General features: G+C 58.4%; 6 protein-coding genes across 6 annotated transcripts; 3 read left to right on the top strand and 3 right to left on the bottom strand.

Moving 5' to 3' along the window:
- Positions 1-4: 4 nt before the first annotated feature.
- Positions 5-4,049, top strand: SPRG_09285 (hypothetical protein; the record flags this gene model as incomplete). Its single annotated transcript, XM_012348816.1, has 15 exons — positions 5-276; positions 751-891; positions 959-1,218; positions 1,271-1,324; positions 1,380-1,483; positions 1,526-1,798; positions 1,848-1,952; positions 2,000-2,049; positions 2,099-2,332; positions 2,384-2,483; positions 2,544-2,660; positions 2,708-2,980; positions 3,036-3,181; positions 3,230-3,726; positions 3,772-4,049. The coding sequence occupies 15 exons, from the start codon at positions 5-7 to the stop codon at positions 4,047-4,049; spliced, it is 2,904 nt and encodes a 967-aa protein (XP_012204206.1).
- A 581-nt stretch (positions 4,050-4,630) lies between these two features.
- SPRG_09284 (hypothetical protein) lies at positions 4,631-5,270 on the bottom strand. Its single transcript, XM_012348815.1, has 2 exons — positions 5,065-5,270; positions 4,631-5,016 (listed from the first exon to the last, which is right to left on the bottom strand). Exons 1-2 carry the CDS (start codon positions 5,255-5,257, stop codon positions 4,652-4,654), a joined length of 558 nt encoding a protein of 185 aa, XP_012204205.1. The 5' UTR covers positions 5,258-5,270; the 3' UTR covers positions 4,631-4,651.
- A 1,831-nt stretch (positions 5,271-7,101) lies between these two features.
- Positions 7,102-8,430, top strand: SPRG_09283 (hypothetical protein; the record flags this gene model as incomplete). Its single annotated transcript, XM_012348814.1, has 6 exons — positions 7,102-7,276; positions 7,321-7,576; positions 7,627-7,684; positions 7,776-7,847; positions 7,898-8,067; positions 8,121-8,430. Exons 1-6 carry the CDS (start codon positions 7,135-7,137, stop codon positions 8,428-8,430), a joined length of 1,008 nt encoding a protein of 335 aa, XP_012204204.1. The 5' UTR covers positions 7,102-7,134.
- Positions 8,431-9,083: 653 nt separating this feature from the next.
- On the top strand, positions 9,084-9,410 carry SPRG_09282 (hypothetical protein; the record flags this gene model as incomplete). The annotated part of the gene is made up of 1 exon (XM_012348813.1): positions 9,084-9,410. The coding sequence occupies one exon, from the start codon at positions 9,084-9,086 to the stop codon at positions 9,357-9,359; it is 276 nt and encodes a 91-aa protein (XP_012204203.1). The 3' UTR covers positions 9,360-9,410.
- A 598-nt stretch (positions 9,411-10,008) lies between these two features.
- SPRG_09281 (hypothetical protein) lies at positions 10,009-10,468 on the bottom strand (the record flags this gene model as incomplete). Its single annotated transcript, XM_012348812.1, has 3 exons — positions 10,009-10,041; positions 10,094-10,147; positions 10,196-10,468. The coding sequence occupies 3 exons, from the start codon at positions 10,466-10,468 to the stop codon at positions 10,009-10,011; spliced, it is 360 nt and encodes a 119-aa protein (XP_012204202.1).
- A 734-nt stretch (positions 10,469-11,202) lies between these two features.
- SPRG_09280 (hypothetical protein) lies at positions 11,203-11,704 on the bottom strand. Its single transcript, XM_012348811.1, has one exon. It carries the CDS (start codon positions 11,641-11,643, stop codon positions 11,257-11,259), a length of 387 nt encoding a protein of 128 aa, XP_012204201.1. The 5' UTR covers positions 11,644-11,704; the 3' UTR covers positions 11,203-11,256.
- Between the last annotated feature and the right edge of the window lie 716 nt (positions 11,705-12,420).

The following is a 12,420-nucleotide window of genomic DNA, read 5'->3' as shown; positions in this document are numbered from 1 at the left end:
CATCATGTACACGGCGGCGGCGGGTGTCGTCTTGACACACGTCGCGGTCTTTAGCGTGGACTTGGTCATCGGCTTGGTGCAGTACTACGCGCGAGGCAAGACCATGGCGCCGCTCCCAATGATGCTGCGTGGCCTCAAGGAGATGATGAACGCCACCTACAACGCGATGCTGAGCGCATACCTTGGAACGATCCTGCTCTCGCCTGGGCCTGGCACGGATGCGATGATCCTCATGTGGCGGCAACGCGACCCGACCACAGCATTTCTCTACCTCTTGTGAGGTAACTTGTACTGTATGCAACGATCGAACCGGTAGAATTTTTCACGAAATGAGTTGTTGGGTTGGGATGCCAACGCCGTCGACGGACTGCTGAGCGGTAGCAAACAGGTCGTGCATCGCAGTTTCTCCAGTAACAACACGACTGATGCCGACAAGGCGTCAACCCACAGACCACCTCGCAACGCCTCGCAGCGCGGTCCATAAACCGCTTTTCAAGCTTGAACTCTCTGGGGTTAGGGATAGGTATCGTGGCGTGCTAGGGTGTCGTGGCTCATGTTTGCCCAGAAGGACTCGAATTGATCGTTGCACGTAGTGTCCTAGGGTTTGCAATGGCATTGTACAATATTGACATTGAACTAAAAACTAGAGCAGAGCAGAGCACCGCGGGAACGCTCTCTCGGCGTCTCGGATGCCGAAAACAAGACACTGGATGTTTCCTGTGGCATATGCCGAATTTAGCACATTGTGAGCGAGCTCGGGCAGGTCATGCTGCGCGTCGCAGGTCTCGTCGGCCTCGCTGGCCTCGGCCTCGCATCGCCGCAATGTCGTCTTGAGCCTCCTTGGCACTTGGCGCCCACGCGCGTCGACGAGTACGTCGTAGTCTTCGAGTCGTATGCGCCCGAGGCCGATCACAGCGCCAACGTCGCCGCGGCCACCGCGTCCGACGCCACGATCCAGGCGCATCGTACGCCATCGCGCACCCGCCTACCCGACCGACTTTGTGCTATGGCAGCTCCGATCGCCTGTGGCACCGCGCGGTATGTCGCTGGATCCGCGCCGCTATGGCCCGTCGCGCGCCGACGCGCTGGCGTCGTTGCGATTGCACGCCCATGGCCTCAAGTCGCTGAGCCGCAACACGCGCCTGTCGCTCGCACCGCAATCGGAAATGGCCGATGCGACAGCTGACCCACCGTCGCTGCCACCGCCGACAGCGCTCGGTGGGCCATCACGATATGGTCGTCAAAATCGGCGGCTGATAGCATCGCATAGGCGCCATCAACGGCATCGACCACGTCGCCGAGCTCTGGGCGCGCAACATTACAGGTAGCACGACCTCCCGCGCGATGCTGCGACTTGCATCTATCTCGTCGCGTCGCAGGCCAAGGCGTCAAGGTCGGTATCTTTGATACCGGGCTCGCACCGTCGTCGCGGTCACTCTTTCGCCACGTCCACGACATCTCCAACTGGACCGACGAAGACGACGTAAGAATTGCAGCCAAATAGCATGGACAGTACCAAGCGTAGCTGACGGATGGCAACGGCCACGGAACGTTTGTGGCCGGCGTCATTGGCGGCGTGGTCGACGGTTGCCCGGGCCTCGCGCCGGACGCAGCCATCTACGCATTCCGCGTCTTTAACACCGACGGCGCCGTCTACACGTCGTGGTTCCTCGATGCGATCAACTACGCCCTCTTCCTCGAGCTCGATGTGCTCAACTTTAGCATCGGTGGCCCCGATTTTAAAGACACGCCGTTCGTGGACAAGATCGCGGAAGCCTCGGCCCACGGCCTGATCGTCGTACTACGCGTGATAGCATGTCCTACGAGAGTCGTCAACGGTGCGGTAGGTGTCGGCCGCCGGCAACACGGGGCCGTACTACGGGGTCGTGACCAACCCGGCCGACCAAGTGGATGTCATTGGCGTCGGCGGGCTCACCGCCGACTTGGCGCACGTACAACCTCGTCCATAGTGCAATCGTGTCGTAGGATGAATCGTTAGCTCGCACCGTTTTCGTCCCGCGGCCTCACCACGTGGGAGACGGATGTCGGGTAGCTACGACACTTGCATGGTGATGGGAGAGTCGCATGCGAGGCATAGGTATGGCCGCGTCAAGCCCGATGTCGTCGCGCTGGCCGAGAACGTCTTGGGGCCCACCCGTGACGGCGCGTGCACGGCACTCAACGGCACGAGCATGGCGGCGCCGCTTGTCACGGGAGCGATCGCCCTCTTGCTCTCGGCCATGACACCCGCCCAGCGCCTGCGCTACGGCCACGTCGGCTTTCTCAAGTCGCTTTTGCTGCAGTCGGCGTCCCGCCTGCCGTCGCATTCGCGGTACGCAGAGTCATATTTTGGACAAGGCCGTAGCAATACCACCTTTCGTAGCGGCAACTCGAGTCTGCACAACGAGTGGCACCACGTCTACGAACAAGGCGCGGGACGACTCAACCTGACGCGGGCGCTTGCCAGGATGGAGAGCCTTATGGTAATCGATGTGGCCACGCTCTCTGTATCAACGGAGGTGCGAGCAGACAGAGGCTAGGAGGCGCCGCGGCCGACGCTCTTGCCCGCGTCGCTCGACCTCACCGACTGTCCGTACATGTGGCCCCATTGCCGCCAAGCCTTTTACTTTGACGCGATTCCGATCGTCTTCAACATTACGGTATACTACCTTTGTGGACAAAAAGAGTGGCTCGATGAAATATGTAGCTGGTCCATCCCACGACCGCCACCAGTCGGTTCGCATCGCCACCCGTGTGGCTCCCCGGACTTAACGGCGATCTGCTGACGATTACGACATCAGGCACCGATCGTGTCATACACCCGTATACCGGCGCGATTGGCGTCCATGTGTCGGTGGCCATTCCCGTCGCGTCGCCGGTTCTTGCCGAAGGCCGGCTACGGCTGACGCTCACCGATGCAAGGAGCGTCGACCTGCCATTGCGCATTCCATTGCAGCCGACGCCGCCCAAACACCAGCGCGTACAACCATCAGACGCCACCTTACGTCTCCCTACAGGATATGAAATGGGTATAGATCTTATGGGACCAGTTCCGGAACCTCCAGTACCCATCCGCGTACATTCCAAAAGACGATGTGCTCGGCGTCGACCCGTTCGACAACCACGGCGACCATGTGCACACCAACTTTGCCGACCTCTGGCTGTCGCTGATCGACGCAGGGTGCGTCCTCGCACCTCGTTGTCGTGGGGATGTTAGGGTTTGGTGTAGGTACGCCGTCGAAATCGCAAATGTCGACTATACGTGTCTGTCACTGGCGTCGTACGGCGCGATCCTGGTCGTTGACCCGGAAGAGCCGTGGTTCGAGGCCGAGCAAGACTCTCTTCGCGCAAGCGTGCAGCACGCCAACACGTCCCTCTTCCTTGTCGGCGGCTGGTACAATGAGGCAGCGATGGCGGCGCTCGAGCTATGGGACGCCAACACGCTGAGCTACTGGCGACCGGTCGTCGGTGGCGCCAATGTCCCTGCCATAAACGCACTCTTAGCGCCGTTTGGCATTGCATTTGGCACGTCAGTGTGGTCGTCGCTGCCGCGCACCGATGGCGTCACCGTCGTCTCGAGTGCGCCGCTCGTCCGGTTTCCAGTCGACGGCCACGTCTACTACACGCCGCTGCGCAATGTCACGCTGGCAACGATGCGCCGTCCAATGACCACGCCCGCGTGGGAGTCGGTGCCGATTCTAGGCCATTACCAGATCCCAGACGGCGGTCTGAAATGGCACCCGATCGAATGGGACTGATCGCGATGGGTAGGTGGTCGCATCGTCGTCATGGGCGACGCCGCGTGCATGGACGCAAGCAGCGCGCAAACCCTCAAGTGCTATGACGTGGTCCTTGAGCTCATGCAGTATGCGACGACAACGGAGCTGCCGGCGACGCGAGCGGATCGGTGGGTGCATCTGGCGTCCAACCCGCTCGTTGCTTCGATAGCGCCAGTGACCTCGCAGCCATCGACCGAGCTATGGAAGCAGAGCAAAGTTGTGGGACCAAATAAGAAGCCCGGCATGTGTCGGCCCCAGCAAACAACGTAATCCAAGATCCCGAATCTTTATATCTACTCGTTTACTAGTATATGTTTATCTTGATTACAAAGACTTGGAGTGCTACGCCGGAGTGCGCGCGAGTGGGCGCCAGCACCAAGTCGTTAAGAGTGAGCGCAGAGATCCATTCCGTGGTGGACCCCACTCGCCGAGTCTTGATAGCTCGCGCGAGGTCGCACGCAGGCTCCTGTACTCGAACGACCCGAGAGAGGAGTGCAAGCCGTCTTTTCAATAAAACTGTCCGAGCCTGCATCCGACGACCGAGCACTTTTAACCGACGCGAGGGCGGAAGGCAGGTGACGGCGGCGGAGGGCCGCGTGGCGACGAAACCTTGTGGAGGCAGGGTTCCTATCCTTGCCGGCCACTACTGGGAGCTCGACGGGCTTGAGTCGTCGAGGGACATGGCGTGCCGAGCTCGCGAAGAGCGGCGCGACCACCGACCGCTGCCAGCAACCAGCACTTACACAACAGACGTGAGACACAGGGCACACAGCCCTTGGAATGGCGTCACCCCAATCCAGCCAAAAGCGATGGTACAAGACAGACAGACGATGGTCCATGTTCGCAGTGAGAGTAGATGCTGCCACAGGTTTTTACAATTCACGGCTCGCCTGCGCCGCGGCGAGGGCCTCTTCGCGCGCCGCCTCCAAGATACTCTTGGGCTTGCCTTCGACCTTGACGTCCTTGATCTTGAGCTCCGGCTTCTTCTCGGCCTTGGGTGCTGGCGCTGGCGCCGATGCTTGCTGCGAGCTCGAGCCCGAGCCCGACAAGGCATCGTTCGAGGCAACGAACACTTTGGCCGAGTTGATGGCCGCACGAAACGCCGTCAAGCAGATGCTTTGGCTGTCCTTGGGGCGCACCGCGCGGTACTTGTCGCACGTGATCGCTTCCGTCGACGTGAGGTGCGACTCGGCGTTCGGGTCCTGGTTGCAGTATGCTGAGCACGCCTCGCGCGAGCCTACGTCACAGGTTGCGCTTAGCAGGATGGCATGTTTGTAGTCAGTACCCGTGCGGTAGGCCTCGACGCAGTTGTTGTAGAGCGCCGGGCGCGGGAGGCGGTCACGGTAGCCCACGCACGTGCTCTCGTGCAGGCGGCCCGTGTGGCTCTGGCACGACGAGACGCATTGGGCATGGTCGATGGCCGTGACGGCCGTGGCAGCGGCGAGGAGGAAAAGCGCAACCTTGGACACGTGCTTCATGGCCGCAGGATGGATCTGGAAATGAGCCGCATAGTTCAAGCGTCGCGACGGCTCGAAATTCTTTTGGCCAATGGCCTTTTCGGACACAGGCCATTGGTTGAATTGTACGAAATTACACCAATCATCACCGGTGCGTGCTTGAAAAGCATTGCCTTTTAGCCAATCCGAAGAAGAAAAAACGATCTTTCCGTTGGACAAGCTGCCCCACGAAACCAACACGCAGCCCCAGGATGCCACTCGACAGGGCCAACGGTCGTTCGATATTTATTGAAGGCCGTGACCTCGAGTCACTGGTCTTGCCGTAGCACCGGTTGAAAAGCCAATCCTTTTTGGAAAGAGCTAGACAATAGTATGAGGCTGGTCCATAAAGAAAGATCTGCCCGAGTGATTGCAACCGTGGGCGTACGAGGCTGCGGCGTCTTCGCTTCAAGGGGCGACACGTTCGCAACCGTCCCGTTGAGGTTGTCGTCGGCCATGAAGATTTGCAAGGCTCTACTGACACGAACGACCAAAGCTCGGCGAAGCAGTCTCGCCCGTACCCATTTAAACCGGGTGTCACCCTCACAAAGAAGACGACGGCTCCACGTCCACGTCCTCTTCTTGCTTGGGATACAGCACGAGCTTATGTACTCTTGAGGAACCTTGGCCAATCAACGCACGTCCACCGAAACCATGACGCACCAGTACATGTCAGACAACAAGAACACGCTAAGTTCTTATTACTCTTGCGTCGAATGACGGCACCGACATAATTACGCGTTGTTTCGCACGACATTGATCTTGCCGGCAGCCACCAGCCGCTGGTACGGTCACTCAAGCCGTCCATTTTCTTTACAGCTAGAACACTGTCAAGGCAGGACCAACGATTTGGATCTTGGCTGACTCGCCAAGAGAGCAGCCAAGTGCATCCGTATCGGAGCGCATGTCGAGCGTCGTCTGCGGCGAAGAGCCGCAAGTGAGAGACGATCCGGAGCTGCTCACTACGACGGTGGCGGGTCGAACCCGTCTTCACCTAGCGATATATTGTCCAGCGTCCTCGCGAAATGTTTTTACGTCGCTTTCAACCCTCGGCGAGTGGGGTCCACCACGGAGTGCATCTCTCCGTATCACGCAGCTCACGTCCAACGACCAAGTGCTGGTGCCGACTCCCACGCATTCCGGCGTAGTACTCGAAGCCTTTGTAATCCAGATAACGCGGAACACGTTCCTATATGTATATACGCTTCCCACAGTTAAAGCCATCTTTTTCTTCTCGTCCTTGTCGGGGCCTTGAGAGTAGCACATGACCAAGCCGGTGGCTCTCTTGGCGTCATCGAGGGCTATGAGCGTCATTACCGATCAGAAGGCTTCAATGGCGCCAACGCAGCCGAGATGCGTACTAGTACGCCTGCAACATGTCGGCGTGTTGCTGCCGGCTTTTAGTGGCCAACGTCTTCAAGATGGAGCGCGTAAGCGCACGCGTGCATGCAGCGCAGCGACGTCGCGGGTAAGGTGTTGAGAGAGACCATGCGACTGGTAAGTTGCTGTTGTTGTTGACATTGAGAAGATCAAAAGCGTGTGGCTACGAGCCCTCTGCTCTCGCTGCTCGCTGGCCTGCTATTTCCAGCGTTGACCAGTGTATCTACTGGTATCTATATCTATTGACAGCGCCATCATGTCGGTGGCGCCCTTTTGGTTGGCCTTTTTCTAATTCGTGGCTTTTTATTCTATTGCATTGGATGAATGTATGCAATAGAATGCAAACCATGGAAATGAAATCACTTGGTGTGTGTATGGTCATTGTATTGTGCAACGATATCCTATTGTTTGTATACAATATAAACGATTTCAATAAAAGCGTCGCGCCTGCGTTTCACAGGGTCACACACACTGCAACGATGGCGATCGAGGGCGAGACGTCGACGTCGCCGTCCGCCGCCGCCAGCAGCCGCCCGACCAAGAAGCGCGCCGGCTACTACGCCGACCCGACGTCGCCGATTGCCTCGACGCCGCTGAAGCGCCAGCGCGTCGCCACGCCAGGTACACGCGAGCGAGCGATATGACCATGGACCGACGCGATGCAGTAGCACCGACATCGACGACGACCGCCAAGCCCGCCGACGACGCCGACACGTGCACGCGCAAGCTCGACTTGGACGACGATGACGACTCGGACAGTGCGCCCGAGACGAGCGACCTCAACCTCTTTTCGCCAACGCTCAAGGTCGACAAGAAGAGCGTCGCGCCACGCCCACCGGCGGTCGTCGAGGTCGAAGCCGCCGACGAAGCGCCCGTCGAGGAAGCCGCCGACGACACGGTGGTCGAGCTCGAGTTCAATCCGTGCGCCCTTGCTCGCGATATATGTCGCCATGCTAACGTTGTGGCTGTAGGTTTTACTTTATGAAGACGCTGCCAGCGTACGAAGACGTCCAGGACTTTGTCCGGCCCGTCGCGCTGCCAAAAAAGATGCATCGTCGCCCAAAGTCTGCCTCGTACGATCCTCTATCGTCGATAGCCTTGGCTCTCATGCGCTGTGTAGGTCCTCGACCTCGACGAGACGCTCGTGCATTGCTCGGTCGATGATGTGGCCGACGTGGATCTCAAGTTTCCCGTACGTGTTTTTTGTTTTGAGTTGGGATTGAGTCTCATCGTTGCGACTAGATTGATTACAATGGGACCGAATACACGGTGTCGGTCAAGAAGCGGCCGTACATGAACGAGTTTCTGGCTCAAGTGTCGGAATGGTTTGAGGTTGTGGTGTTTACAGCGTCGCAACGCGTGTACGCCGAGACGCTCCTCAACCTCTTGGACCCGTACGGACAGTACATCAAGTGAGCTATCGCGCTGGAAGGTGGAAAACTTGTCTTAAAAACTGTGGACGTAGGCACCGACTGTACCGCGACAACTGCCTGCCCGTCGAAGGCAACTACCTCAAGGACTTGAACGTGCTTGGACGCGACTTGAGTCAAGTGCTTTTGATCGACAACTCGCCGCATGCGTTTGGGTATCAAGTCGACAATGGGATCCCGATCGAGAGTTGGTTTTCGGACGAAGCCGACGACGAGCTCCTCAAGCTGCTGCCGTTCCTCGAGAGCCTCGCGCACGTGGACGACGTGCGGCCGATCGTCGCGCGGCAGTTCCAGATCCAGCGCCTCATTGACTCGGCGCAACTCGAGGTCGATCCCACCACGTAGATTTTAGTTTCATAGTGACCACATATATACTCTCTACTGCTCGACGTTGATGGATTACAAGCTCACGCATCGCCGTTGCGTTCTCACTAGGGAGGAGACGGATGCATTGGTGCCACCACACCGAGATGAGCCCGAGAGGCTTGCAGCGGCTGCAGCTCCACGCATATCCTTTCTGCACCGGAATCAGGCTATTGAATGACAGAACGACAAAATGACACCGATGACGTGGTGCTCTGTCCTTGCAGCGCAGCAACCATCATTGGCGCCAAAAATGATGGTGGTAAATCTATTGGACCGAGACGCTCGCCTGCTTACGAAGGGAAGCAACCGCGGTGAAGATGACGCAGTGGGCGTCCGAGGGCTGCCTCCTCAAGTACCCGGTAGCCAACGCGGGTGACGCTGCCGCCGTGTCGCGGTCGTCAACGACGTGCATCGTCTTTGTATCCGTGCCGTCAACGTCCACTGCCACTCAATTGAGTTTCCGCACGTATCCGTTTCGACTTCAAAAACTCAATTGGTGTGAGATTGAGTTTGAGACAGTCTCGCCGCGCCCGCTGATTGGCGGATATCGCATCATAGAAAGCGCGCCAAGGCCCGTCGCACCGACTAGCCATTCTTGCTTTGGCCACGGACGAGTCGGAAGAAGAAGATATATGGCGTCGCTCACAGTGTACAAGATGGCTGAAGTCGCGGGCCACACGACTGTCGACGACTGCTGGATCGTCGTTGGCGAGACGGGTGCCAAGAAGGTGTACGACGTCACCAAGTTCTCGGACGACCACCCGGGCGGCGCCGACTTCATTTTGAACCACGCTGGGAAGGACGCAACGTCGTTGTTTGAGCTCTTTGGGCACTCGACGGACGCGCGCAAGACGCTCGCCAAGTACCTCATTGGCGTCCTCGACGAAGACGACGCTACGGCGCCGTAGCTTTTCTTAGTATTTGGTGAGGTAGATGAATGAATGGTAGTAGTATGTATACAGTTGTGCGGGCCGCACCGCAAGCCTGGGGGCCGCATTGTCTGTGCTGCTCGGGCCGCCGCGACCTCGAGGCCGTGCAAGGGTAGAGCGGTTGGCTTGATGCTGTGGCCGGGCCTGAATTTGCCGGGTGTCCCAGCGATGGCGTTGATCTACCAGTGTCCATCGGTGTACCCGCCCGTGCGCATTCAGCAAGAACTGCCGTCCTGGACGCTGCCCTGCTAGTCTCTCATCTCAATACAGTTTTACGCCGCTCTTGTGTGTCTTGGAGCTACACCAATGAGCTCTGTGCTACAACTTCGACGACGGCAAGGGGCATCTGACCATCGCGCGTTGTGCGCATGCTCGCATTTTGCTAGATCGATGGAAGGCGTTGGTCGCAGCGCCGTAGTACACGTGGGTCCTCGCGCCGCAATTGCAGTATATCAGATCTTGTTTCGTCCTATTATATGTAGGCTGGGGAAGGTGGGCTGCTGGCAGCTGCGAACGCTAGCGCCTTGAATCGCTCCGATGCCGCGTCGAGCACTGGCACCGGGATGATCAGCATCTCCTGTGTCATCAACAGTACTGCGAGCATGAGTCGACAACTGTCCTGTTGACGCTACCTCGGCTGGCGCGGGGGAGGCTGCGGGGCCTACACAGCAGCCTCAATCCATGCAAGTTCATTGCCGAGACCACTCTGGTACCGAGTCGGGCAGAGACAGTTCCACCGCGTTGCAGTCCGCGTCCAATGGCATCGCCTAAGACAAGGTCGCACGATGTCAGACCATTCGAGGCAATTACTGTACCATCGAGGCGTCAAACTCGGGGGCAGACGGCGCGCCAGCGTCGGGTACGGACACGGAGTAGTGCTCGCAGCACGTGACGCAGAACGAGTCTTCGAACCGGTTCTCGGTGCCGCACGCGACACACACCCAGTCGTAGCTGGCGCTGTAGCTCCCATTATTCGCGACCGTTTGGGCCACGGGGACTCCAATCGACGACGACGTCTCGGGTGGAAAGGTGTCCCACTCGCACAGCACTTCTTCGAGCGCGAGCTTGAGTCGAATCGGTAGCTCCATCCTAATGGCCGAGGTGAGAGTGTGGCGACGACGCCAAGAGCACAACGCACAGCTTCCATTGCGCTTCGTTGGCGATCGCGACGCGAAGGTCGGCGGCGTGTGTGAACCAGTTGCGACTAGGAGGTTGGTTAGTAGAAGGTTAGGAGGTTGGCGTGCGAGAGGATGGTACTCGGCGAGGTATGTGGTGATGCGCACGACTTGTGTCGGGTTGGCGGGGCCGTTGGCGAAGCGCTCGATCGCGGCTGCGACGACAAGCGCGGTGGGCACGTCGTCGGCGATCCGCCAGCAACTCATGCGTTCCGCTAAAAATAATGCAACGACGCATCAAAACGCTTGCGATGCACAACATTGAACTGGCACAAGTCGGTGGAAAGACTACAGTAATATCGTTTAAAAATGGACAATTCTGTGCACGATTTTAGAGACCCACGCGGGTGTCGCAGGCTACCTTGACACGCAGACGATGGCTGCAGCACTTCTGGTATTGAAAACACGCGCGGTAGGAACGCCGGCGTGTGAATGTGGTGCAGCGTGGCCTTGCTGGCTTGACGTACGTACTGTCCCTTTGGCGCTATGCTGTGGGCATATCGACTGATTTGGGTAACACCACCTGGGATGGCCCATCGTGCGAGTACGCAACTGCTCCATCGCCAGCTTGGTCAGGATCGTGCTAGACACACCCTCCACCGCAGCGATGCGTCGGCAAGACTGCATTCACGTGCCCTCGTTGGTCACCCCGTTCTCAACATTTGTCTGTATCTATACTTTTTCATCATTATCATAATCGTCTAGTTGTTCATCTTGTACAGCAGCGCAAGGATGGCGATGAGGATCGGGAAGAGGAAGAGCGACGGGTTGCCGCCCGAGGTGCCCTTGGACGCGGTGACGGCCTTAGCGGCCGCAGCCTTCTTGGGCTCCTCCTTGAGCGAGCCAATGAGGTACTTGTCGAGCGCCTTGCGCGCGTCGGTCGAGTGGCCAATGTCCTCAAACTCTTCGTTGGCGTCCTGACCCGCCAGGTCGAGGATGATCTCCGGGCCGCCCGGGTGGTCGTCGAGGTACTTGGTGACGTCGTAGACCTTCTTGGCGCCGGCTTCGCCCACGATGATCCAGCAGTCCTCGGTCGTCTTGTGGGCCGCGACCTCGTCGACCGTGAACACCTTGAGCTCCTCTGCCATCTCTGCTGCTTCTTGGGAAATGACACCTGGCGACGCTGGGACCAATGTGCAAATTCGCCGCTTTTCTACCAATCAGCGGCCAGTGACGACAGCACCAGACTCAATGACGAGGTGGTCAAAGAAGGTGGGCATAGATACGTCAAGGTATCTTTTCTCAAACTCAAACTCAATGTCTTCGATCGTGACGTTGATGGCAGCACGCCATACATACAATGTAGCGAGGCCGTGCGTAACGCGGGAGAGATGCCAAGCACCCTTTTTGAGTTGGCGCGACAAGTTACATAGGACGAGCGATGAGTCATGAGGCATACCGTCGTCGCGTTGCGGGCTGCAACGAGGGATGCTGATGAGGTTGGAGTCCTCCAAGGAGGTGCGGCGATGGGAGCTGTCAGGCGTGGCGATTCAAGCGTGGTGCTGCACTCGGCTTCGCTCGCCTTCGCCGCGGTGTCAAGCCTCTCCATTCAATAGACAAGAATGCAATCCTCTGATTATTGTGCCCACAATTCAACAGACCGCAGTTAGCTAGAGCATCGGGTGCCACAAGCGCGTTGCGATAGGTTCGTCATAAGCCATTGGTTCGACGGGGTCCACCACGTTGTACATGGTGCAGTACGCAGCGTACTCGGCCACAGCCACCTTGTCGCGATTGGCGAGCGCTTGCTCGAGAAGGTACCGGCGCGGTGGCACATAGCAGTTGAAGCCGCTGGTGTCGTGGTCGCAGAACGTCGAAGACTTGCCTTGACGCAAGCAGTTGGCGCAGAAATGATAGGCACAGGC

The sequence above is a fragment of the Saprolegnia parasitica genome (assembly GCF_000151545.1).
Source record: "Saprolegnia parasitica CBS 223.65 unplaced genomic scaffold supercont2.47, whole genome shotgun sequence".
Classification (NCBI taxonomy): domain Eukaryota; phylum Oomycota; class Saprolegniomycetes; order Saprolegniales; family Saprolegniaceae; genus Saprolegnia; species Saprolegnia parasitica.
The sequence above is the reverse complement of the archived record's forward strand: the minus strand, read 5'-3'. Positions and strand labels throughout refer to the sequence as shown.

Excerpts from the sequence above, each read along its gene's own strand:
- SPRG_09280 (XM_012348811.1), bottom strand. The coding sequence starts at position 11,643 with ATGGCAGAGGAGCTCAAGGTGTTCACGGTCGACGAGGTCGCGGCCCAC.
- SPRG_09284 (XM_012348815.1), bottom strand. The coding sequence starts at position 5,257 with ATGAAGCACGTGTCCAAGGTTGCGCTTTTCCTCCTCGCCGCTGCCACG. Across the intron at positions 5,017-5,064 it reads CGTCGAGGCCTACCGCACGG|GCTCGCGCGAGGCGTGCTCA; the intron begins GTACTGACTACA and ends CCTGTGACGTAG.